Source organism: Sapajus apella, unplaced genomic scaffold (genome assembly GCF_009761245.1).
Source record: "Sapajus apella isolate SASKATOON/1434 unplaced genomic scaffold, GSC_monkey_1.0 scaffold42, whole genome shotgun sequence".
Lineage (NCBI taxonomy): Eukaryota > Metazoa > Chordata > Mammalia > Primates > Cebidae > Sapajus > Sapajus apella.
The window spans coordinates 372,306-381,716 of record NW_022436982.1 but is presented as its reverse complement, the minus strand read 5'-3'; the positions used below and the strand labels follow the sequence as shown (position 1 = coordinate 381,716).

At 54.9% G+C, this 9,411-nt stretch overlaps 1 protein-coding gene across 5 annotated transcripts; it reads right to left on the bottom strand.

Moving 5' to 3' along the window:
- Positions 1-533: 533 nt before the first annotated feature.
- Positions 534-8,907, bottom strand: MYORG (myogenesis regulating glycosidase (putative)). Of its 5 annotated transcripts, none has more exons than XM_032299923.1 (3): positions 8,547-8,799; positions 4,164-4,278; positions 534-3,884 (listed from the first exon to the last, which is right to left on the bottom strand). In XM_032299923.1, exon 3 carries the CDS (start codon positions 3,819-3,821, stop codon positions 1,677-1,679), a length of 2,145 nt encoding a protein of 714 aa, XP_032155814.1. In that variant the 5' UTR covers positions 3,822-3,884; positions 4,164-4,278; positions 8,547-8,799; the 3' UTR covers positions 534-1,676. The 5 variants fall into 5 exon arrangements, with proteins under 5 accessions (XP_032155814.1, XP_032155815.1, XP_032155817.1 ...); XM_032299924.1 differs by having other exon boundaries at positions 534-3,879; XM_032299926.1 differs by lacking the exons at positions 4,164-4,278; positions 8,547-8,799 and adding an exon at positions 8,806-8,907 and having other exon boundaries at positions 534-3,879.
- Between the last annotated feature and the right edge of the window lie 504 nt (positions 8,908-9,411).

Here is a 9,411-nt window from a genome sequence, read left to right as displayed (position 1 = left end):
TCTGCTGAGGTTGCTCGTCTCAGAAAGAGAAAATAGCTGGCACGGTGGCTCATGCCTGTAATCTGAGCACTTTGGGAGGCTGAGGCAGGTGGATCATGAGGTCAAGAGATCAAGACCATCCTGGCCAATATGGTGAAATCCTGTCTCTACTAAAATACAAAAATTAGCTGGGCATGGTGGCACGCGCCTGTAGCTCCAGCTACTCAGGAGGCTGAGGCAGGAGAATGGCTTGAACCTGGGAGGTGGAGGTTGCAGTGAGCCAAGATCACGCCACTGCACTCCAGTCTGGTGCTTGGCATCAGAGCAAGACTCTTGTCTCAAAACAAACAAACAGCCAGGCATAGTGATGTGTGCCTGTAATTCCCGCTATTTGGGAAGCTGAGGCAGGAGAAGCACTTGAATCTGGGAGGCAGAGGTTGCAGCAAGCCAAGATTGTACCATTGCACTCCAGCCTGGGTGACAGAACAAGACTCCATCTCAAAAAAAAAAAAAAAAAAAAAGAAAGAAAGAAAGAGAAAATGGCTGACATGAAAGACCTTCCCCTGTCTGTTTGTTGGTAGTTGTCAGTGTGTGCATGTGCCTTGTGTTCAGAAGTAGCACAGATCACCAGAATAAGAACATCACTCCCTTCTAGGCCACACCCCAGGCACATGTGCAGGGAGTGAGGCAGCTGAGGAATCTTGAAAGGACTATTTATTTCCTACTAGAGTCCCAGGGAAACCACCTGGGAGGAGGCTGGCTCAGCGATCAGAACCTCAGATTTGCTCCATGTCTCCTTCCTCCAGATTAACCAGCCTCAGAGAGGTTGTGTTCATTTCATAGATCAGGGACCCATGATGCGACTTTCTCTCTCTCTCTCTCTCTCTCTCTCTCTCTCTGTCTCTCTGTCACACACACACACACACACACACACACACACACACACACACACACACAAAGTTAAGGCACCTGCATGGCTCTGCAAGTCTGTTCCATCAGGCACATCTGGCCCAGGGCTGAGCCTATGCATGTACACAAAGGGATTAGTGCAGTGTCAGGAGTCTCTTCACAAATAGGGAACATGATGATGGCTCTGTGCTAAGCCCAGTCCTCCTGTTCCCTGGGAGGGGACCTCTTGCCTCCTTGTCAGTTAGCCAAACACCTTCTCTCCAGCTGGGCTGGGACCAAATCAGCCACAGTTCAGGTGAATGCTGGGAACTAAGGGCTTGGCTTCCAACACTAAGAAAGCATACTTTCTGAGTGTGGTGAGGGCTATTTGGGGACCTTAAATAAGATCAAGTCCCCACCTCAGATGGACAAAGATGGCCACCAAGGCCAGGATGGAGAGGTTTCTCTTTGTGCTTTTAAACCCCAACCATGTGTAACAGGAAGAGAGCTGACCTTTTTCCTCTAAGCTCTCTGGCTCCCACCCCAGGGAATGGGTTTCTGCAGACTGGTGTGAGTGTGCGAGAGCGGGAAGGGCACAGTCAGGATTGTGGGTTGGAGCAGGAGATTGCTTCAGTGCCCCCTCCCCAGACCCCACCTTCAGCAGCTGGTTCCATCACATTTAGGTCGGCAGCCACTTAATGGGTGGTATAGAGGTGGAGGTTCCTGGGAGTTCACGGTGCGGGTGTGAGGGAGGGTTCGAGGTCTGCAGGAAGGCTGGGGGCTGTGTGGTTCCCGGGCCCTGGTCTGGGTCAGGACGCCCAGGTAAAGTAGGCGACCTCGTCCAGGTCGACCGGGTAATCGGTGAGAAGCACCGGCGTCTTGTCAAAAAGCTCGCCCTTGTAGCTGCGCCACTTGCCTGCGGGCAAATAGACATCGCGCTCCTGCTTGCCGGGCTCCAGCACCGGCGCCACAAGCAGCGTGTCCCCAATAAGGAACTGCGAGTCGATGCGATGAGCTGTCTCGTCACCGGGCGCGATCCACCAAAGGGGGCGGACGATGGGGTCACCCGTGTCAGTGACCTCGCCCGCCAGCTCAAGCAACAGCGGCGCCACAAGCGAGGCCCGTAGGGCTGCGAACTTCTGCGCGATGGCCACCACTTCCGCGTCGTAGCGCCAGGGCGGGATAGAGAACTGCATGGCGGGCATGAAGGCTGCCACTTCCAGCCAGCGAATGTAGAGCTCGCGCTCGGGCACGTTGCCGCCGGCTGTGCGCTCGGGCACGGCGTTGCCGCCCACCATATCGGGTAGGATGAATGGGTAGCCCAGCATGCTGACGGTGAGCACCGCCGGGATGAGCGATCGCAGCCCCAGGTCATAGCCCCACACCGAGTCGCGATCCACCAGGCGGAAGAAGCAGGAGATGTTCTGTGACTGGTAGCCTACGCGCACCTCCGCCAACGAGAAGAAGGGCAGCGCCATCTCAGTGTAGCGCCGGCTCCAGACGCTGGGGTCCGGCAGCTGCCGGTAGGTGCTGAAGTCCCGCGGCAGGTAGCTGACCTCGCCCGCGTCGAACTTGAAGGAAACCACGGAGTAGCGAGAGCGCAGCCGCCGCAGGTGTCCCTGGAACCAGTCGCGGGCTTTCGGGTTCGTGAAATCCAGCACTGCGCCGATGCCATTCCACCAGCGCACTAGCGCGGGCAGCCGGCCTGTGGGTTCGCGCACGAACAGCTCGCGCTCCACACCCTCGCCAAAGCGCGACGAGTTGTAGTTGACAAACGGGTGCACCCAGAGCGTGACGCGGAAGCCGGCGTCGCGCAGGCGGCGGAACATGTCGCTGGCATTGGGGAATTTGACCTCATCAAAGTCGAAGTCACCATAAGCGGGTGTGTACATGTCGTCGATTTCTAGGTGGCTGCTGTTGAAGCGGTGCTGGCGAATTTGTTGTGCAAAATGCAGCACCTTCTCCTGGTCCACGGCGCGCCCATACAGCGCCCACGTGGACCAAATGGGGTCTCGGAAGGCCTCGGGCGCTGGCACCCTCGAAGGCTTGTTGAAGTAGCGGCGCACCATGTACTTGTGAATGGAGGTGACGTCCGAGCCCACGCACACTCGGTAACTCAGCTCCGGCGCTGCGGCGAGGCCGGCGGCCGGCTTGTAGGGCGTGTCGTGGTAGCGTGCCTGCAGCCGCAGCGAACTCTCCGTGCCGTTCCAGCCCAGGTGGAAGGGCACTGAGTCGTTGACTTTGATGGCGGCTGCGCGCGAAGATAGCCAGTAGCGCTCAAGGATGCCCCCAAACGCGGCGTCGGAGGAGTAGACATCGCTGGTGACGAAGGGCTGGGGCTCCTGCTGGCCTTCCAGGCGGATGGGCCAGTGTTGCGTCCTCATCTCAGCGCCACCATACCAGTGCGCCGCCGCGTCGCCCAGGAACATGGCGTGTTCGACCGCCCTGCCCTGCACCGCCTCCTCCCACCGCACGCGGTAGCACATGACAGTGTCCTTGGGCCGCACAGTCTGGATGAAGAAGTTCAGAGGCCGCCCGTCGGCCGTGAGCGAGCAGCCCAGCAGGGCGCCGTCGCGGATGCAGGAATCGAGGTCCAGCGCACCGGAGCGGAAGGCCAGGCGGAAGACCTGCTCTCCCTTCTGGTTGCGGATGGAGAAGCCGCCAGCGTTGAGGTCCAGCAGCTCGGCGCGAAGTCGCTCCGCCTTGCGTAGGGAGACGCTGTAGTAACACCAGGCCACCACGGCGGCCAGCACCAGCAGCAGCCCCAGGACAGCGGAGCCCAATAGCGGCTTCAGCTCTTTAGAAGGCTTGGGCTTGGCAGGCGAGAAGTTGTCGGGCAGGAAGGTGTACATAGCTGCGGCTGCGACGGCCTCCGAATTCTGACGGTCTGCGTAGCCGCCAGGCCGGCGGTGGCGGGGGTAGGCCTGGCTCTTCTCCTGAGGGTTCTGGAGCATTAGTGGTCTGCTAAGAAAGGAGCGGGCCGTGCGGCCATCTGACCGAGCTCATCTCAACCTGCTCAGAAAGGAGGAGAGAGAGATGGAACTGAGCTTTTTCATCCCATGTTATTTCCATTTGCTGCCTCAAGCTAAGAAGAGGTGTATACTTTGGGAAGGTGAATACTGGAACCTGAAGGCTTGACAAGTGGCAAAGGTGAGACTCTTACCAGGCCAATCTGTGTCTAAGCCACCCTTTCCCATGGTTCCTAATGCTTGCCCAAATTAGGACTCTGTGACTGGGGGGCGCGGCATGTGCTGGGAGATGGCAGGCATCCTCATTTTCCTAGTGGAGAAACAAACCTTGAGAGAGTCAGGAAAGTTTCCAGGATCACAGGATAAACCAGGCCTCCCCGTATCACACATGGCGGCGTTTGGGCTGAAGAGACGGGGACGGAACTGGAAAAGTCCTGCTCTCCTAGAGGTGTGGATGGCCAGGGTGAGGGAGAGGAGATGGTTCAGCCAGCCCCTTGAGACTTTCTTTCTTTCTCTCTCTCTCTCCCCCTTCCTTCCTTCCTTCCTTCCTTCCTTCCTTCCTTCCTTTCTTTTCTTTTCTGTCTTTCCCTTTCTTTCTTTCGCTTTCTCTCTTTCTCTCCTTCCTTCCTTCCTTCCTTCTCTCTCTCTCTCTCTTTCTTTTCATATGGCGTCTCCCTCTGTCACCCAGACTGGAGTGCAGTGCTGTGATATCAGCTGACTGCAACCTCTGCCTCCTGGGTTCAAATGATTCTCCTGCCTCAACCTCCCAAGTAGCTGGATTAAAGGCACACACCACCACACCCAGCTAATATTTTTATTTTTGGTAGAGACGGGGTTTCACCATGTTGGTCAGGCTGGTCTCAAACTCATGACCTCAAGTGATCCACCCACCTCGGCCTCCAGATGTGCTGGGACTACAGGCATGAGTCACCGTGGCTGACGCCCCTAGAGGTTTTTTTTTTTTTTTCTTAAGTTGGAGTTTTGCTCTTGTTGCCTAGACTGGAGTGCAGTGGCACGATCTTGGCTCAATGAAACCTCCGCCTCCCGGACTCAAGTGATTTTCCTGCCTCAGCCTCGTGAGTAACTAGGATTACAGACATGTGCTACCACGCCTGGCTTTTTCTTTTGTATTTTTAGTAGAGACGAGGTTTCTTCATGTTGGTCAGGCTGGTCTCGAACTCCCGACCTCAGGTGATCCGCCTGCCTCAGCCTCCCAAAGTGCTGGGATTATAGGCATGAGCCACCACACCTGGCCTCCTTGATACTTTTAACAGGGTGGTAGGCTAGCTTCCCTGTCCCCAGAGGGTGAGAGGAGGGAGGAAGGGAGAACAGCTCAGGAATAGGTTTTTATCTTGAGTCAAAAGCCAAATGAAATCTGGAGATTAAAGAAGACACCCAAAGCCAGACTCAGCCCCAGGGCCTGGTTTGGAGGGAGGTAGGACTGGGATATTAGGGTCTGGGGCAGGAGCCTGGCATGGGAGGCCAGTTGTTTCTCACGTCTGCTTCTCTTTGCCCTCAAGCTCACCCAGCTCTCAGCCCTCCATCACCAAGTCCATTTCCCTGCTCAGTTTCCTGCTCTGCTCCTGGCACCACATCTGTGGGCCAGCTACTTCCTAGCTCTGTTTCTACCATTCACCCACTGTCCTGTTTCTGTCATAGTTTGGGTGCTGTCACTTCTCCCCAGTATTACTGTATTATTATTCCCCCAATAGGACTCTCTGCTTCTAAATTCTTTTTTATCAGTGGCTTCTGATCTCGGCAACCATAGTGATTTTTCTAAAGCACTTATCAAACCATGTCTATTCCTAGCTTCAAGAGCTGCTCATTACTCCCATGATGAAATTTTTTTTTTTTTTTATTTTTTTTGAGATGGAGTCTTGCTCTGTAGCCCAGGCTAGAGTGCAGTGGCGAGATCTCAGCTCACTGAAACCTCTGCCTCCAGGGTCCCAGTTCAAGCAATTTTCCTACCTCAGCCTCCCAAGTCTCTGGATTACACCATGCCTAGCTAATTTTTATATTTTTTAGTAGAGATGGGGTTTCACCATGTTGGCCAGTCTGGTCTTGAACTCCTGACCTCGTGATCCACCCACCTCAGCCTCCCAAACTGCTGGGATTACAGGTGTAAGCCACTGCGCCTGGCCCATGATGAAATTTAAAAGTGTTTGCTTTGCATTAGAGGCTTGAGGCATGATGTGTTTTCAGCTACCATTCTGACTCCATTTCCAGCCAGGCCTATCTTGTGACTACCAAGCTTGTTTCTTCCCCAGCCTAAATCCTTTAGGCTACCTGCTTCAAGAGATTTCACTCACCTAGCTCAGACCAACACACCTCCTCCACCTACCTGCTCTCCAGGGATCAGACACCCATCACTACCCCTAACATACATAAACTCTGACACACTATATGCTAAACATCCAGATATGAGGCCATGCATGGTGCTCACTCCTGTAATCCTAGCACTTTGGGAGGCCAAGGAGGGTGGATCGCTTGAGCTCAGGAGTTTGAGACCAGTCTAGGCAACATGTCGAAACCCTGTCTCTACCAAAAATACCAAAAAAAAAAAAAAAAGGAAAAGGAAAAGAAAAAAACATTAGCCAGGTATGGTTGCCCGCACCTGTAGTCCCAGCTACTTGGCTTGGTGGGGAGGGGCTGAGATGGGAAGGTCACTTGAGCCCAGGAGGTTGAAGTTGCAGTGAGCCGAGATTGTGCAACTTCACTCTAGCCTGGGTGACAGAGTAAGACCCTATCTCAAAAAAATAAATAAATAAATAAAATTTAAAAATAAAAAATAAAGTCCAGATATGACTGCAGGGAAACACAGGCTCAGGGGAAGAAGTGTGTCCCAGTCTGCAATTCAAGGCCATCGACTGTACCTGTCCAAGGCTTTAGATCAGAGTCCAACAAAGAAATAGCACCAGCCAGGTGCACACACAGGCATACACACAGCCAGCCAGCAGTTGCCCAACTGCTCCAGCCCAGGGGAAGAACAGGAGACTGGCAAACAGTAATTAACCTCCTCCCAGATGCCAGTGTCTGTCTCTAAGTCCCCAGGGACTTCCAAGGAGATGCCGGAACTACTCAGATTTTTCACCTCCCCTATGCAGAGACTCTGAAGAATGCAAGGTGTGGAGCAGAATTTGATCCTAAATGTCAATACACAGCTCCTCCCAGAGGCACGCCCCACAAGGTGCTAGCTCAGGGCCTCATTCTCAGTTCCCTCTGCCCCGCGTTGCTTCAGTTTGGCAGCCCTAGCTGATCTTTAACAGACTCTTATTCCCTTCCTCTCAGCCTACAATGACTTCGATTTCCTCCCCATTCCTATATAGATACACCTCCTTTCCTCCTGGAAAATGCAGCCAGTGGCCTTTAGCTGATGCCCTCAAGCTGAGCAGAACCCAAAGAAGGCCTTAGGTGGCTCAGATCACACTTGTGAGTTTATATTCATTCATTCAACACAACCAAAGCCACATTCTGGGCACCAAGGAAATAAGGAGAGAGAGAGTCAATATCTGAAGAGAGAGACTCCTTCATCCTCAAAACTTTCATATGAAGTCAGCCTATCTCATGAGCCCTGGAGGCATGAAGAGGCCACCAAAGTGGGTTCAAAAGCCCTTTCCAACAGCTAGGTTCTGCGAATCTTAATTTTCCAGGATCTGAGGTTTTTTAATGAAAGACAGAAGCCCACAGGCCTGGGCACCCACCCACCTCAGACACCATGATAGTCTCCCAAATGCCACCACAGCATCCAATTCTATCAACAGTGTGATATAGCAGACATAGCTACAGTGTCCATTTTACAGATGAGGAAATGTGGCCTAAACAGAAAAAGGAACTTGTCTGAAGTCTGCCAGGTAGCAAGGCTGCCTGGATCTAAAATCCCAGCTCAGCTCCCCACAGCACAAGTTTTAAGAGGAGATGGGAGGTAATGGTCTGACCTGACTGCCTGAATGCAGTAGCAGAAAGGAGCCCTGTGGCTGTGCTGGTGGAACTGGCTTCCATCAGATGGACATGGCATGGTGAGGCCTGTCTTTTCAAGGGCTGGTGCTGCTGCTTGCTCCATGCCGACCTCAGGGCCTCTTAGAGGCAGCAAAGAGGGCAGTTTTAATGGCATCTAGTACCCGGGCTTTGGGGGAGGAACTCTGTGGTTCTGGTGTTAACAGTGGCACCAGAGACCTCTGTAATCTGCCACCTCCGCCATCTAGCCAACCCAAGGCTAGTGCTAGCAGGTGGAGTTTGCAGGGCGTCTCTCCCTGGGCTCTTCTGCTGAGCCTCTCCCCACTGGACACTCAACCTCAGTCTTGGCTGCCACGGCTAGTTTGGTCTGAGGGGGAGGGCCCCGCCCTGATCAACTGAGGGGAGGCCATTCCTAGTAGAATCGCTAGTTGGACACCGTTCCCAGTGGGGGATGGAAATGTCAAAGGCAACTCGATCCGGCTCATCTCCCTCTCCTGCTCGGAGATCCGCGGGATCGAGTGACTGCCTACACAGCCTGGAATACTATACATCCCCCCCTCAGCACCCCGCCCGAAGGCTGTACTGTCCGAAGGGACCGGCCGAGGTCAAGGGACCTGTCGCCTGGAGGGAATCGCCGCCGTGGGATGGGCCCAGGTGTCCAGGCTCGCTCCACCCATTCATCGGTGGGAACCACAGTTCAGAAATCGTGCTCCCTCAGTAGCTCCCCGTCCCCCACGGCCCTCCCACTGGGCTCACCCACTGCAGCTACAGCCCGGCAGAAGTAGGGGGTGAAGGAGCTTCCCGCCGATCCCCTCCGCTTGAGCCAGAGTGGAGCTGCCACCGCGCCGCGCGGGGTGCTGCCTGGCAGGACACAGCTGGCCCCGCCCTGGGGCTTCTCGGTCACGCCCCTGTCATCCAGTCTCGCCTCGAGCCTCAGAGTCCAGCCCAGCCCCTGGCGTTCGACCTCTCCTCCCAGGTTATCACGCGGACCTGAGGCCCTGCCCGTCAGCCCCACCTTCCTCTCACTGCTCTGTGCTCTGCCCCTGGCGTTTCAGGCTTGCTCAGTCCGGCGCCCCCCTGTTCCGCCTCCCGCCGGTCGGCCAGCGCCAGCTGGGCTACTGATTGCCCGCAAGCGGGCGGGGCTCAGCCCCAGGCCTGCTGGGACATGTAGTTCCACAGAAAGGAGCAGCTGCGGAAAGTTGGGGTTCTTGTGCCCCTAGGCTAGGTTTGGAATGAGGATGAGAGGGAGAGAGCCTCAGGGTAAAGGAGCAGGGCTGGCCTTTGGAATTCCTTCCTTCCCACTTTGGTCAAGGTATACCGATATAACGTTATACCGTCTTATGGGTGTAACGCTCTCACAAGCCCTCAGTTTCCCCATATGGAAAAGGGGTGGCGGAATTGTGGGAGTATCTCAGCGCCCAATGCAGGGTGTTTCCAATCAAGAGCCTCACGAAGGAAGCTATAGTTCCAACCAGCCGGAAATCCAAGTCGTCGGTTCCCACTGGACCAAACCAGAGGTGTCCGAGGTCAGAGACTGAGAAGACCGGTTTCTGCTTGGTGTTTTACAACGTAGCCCGTCTCCCTGACCGCCACCCCCAGACTAGTTATTTATAGGGTCCAG

Coding starts and splice junctions, on each gene's coding strand:
- MYORG (XM_032299926.1), bottom strand. CDS start 3,821: ATGCTCCAGAACCCTCAGGAGAAGAGCCAGGCCTACCCCCGCCACCGC.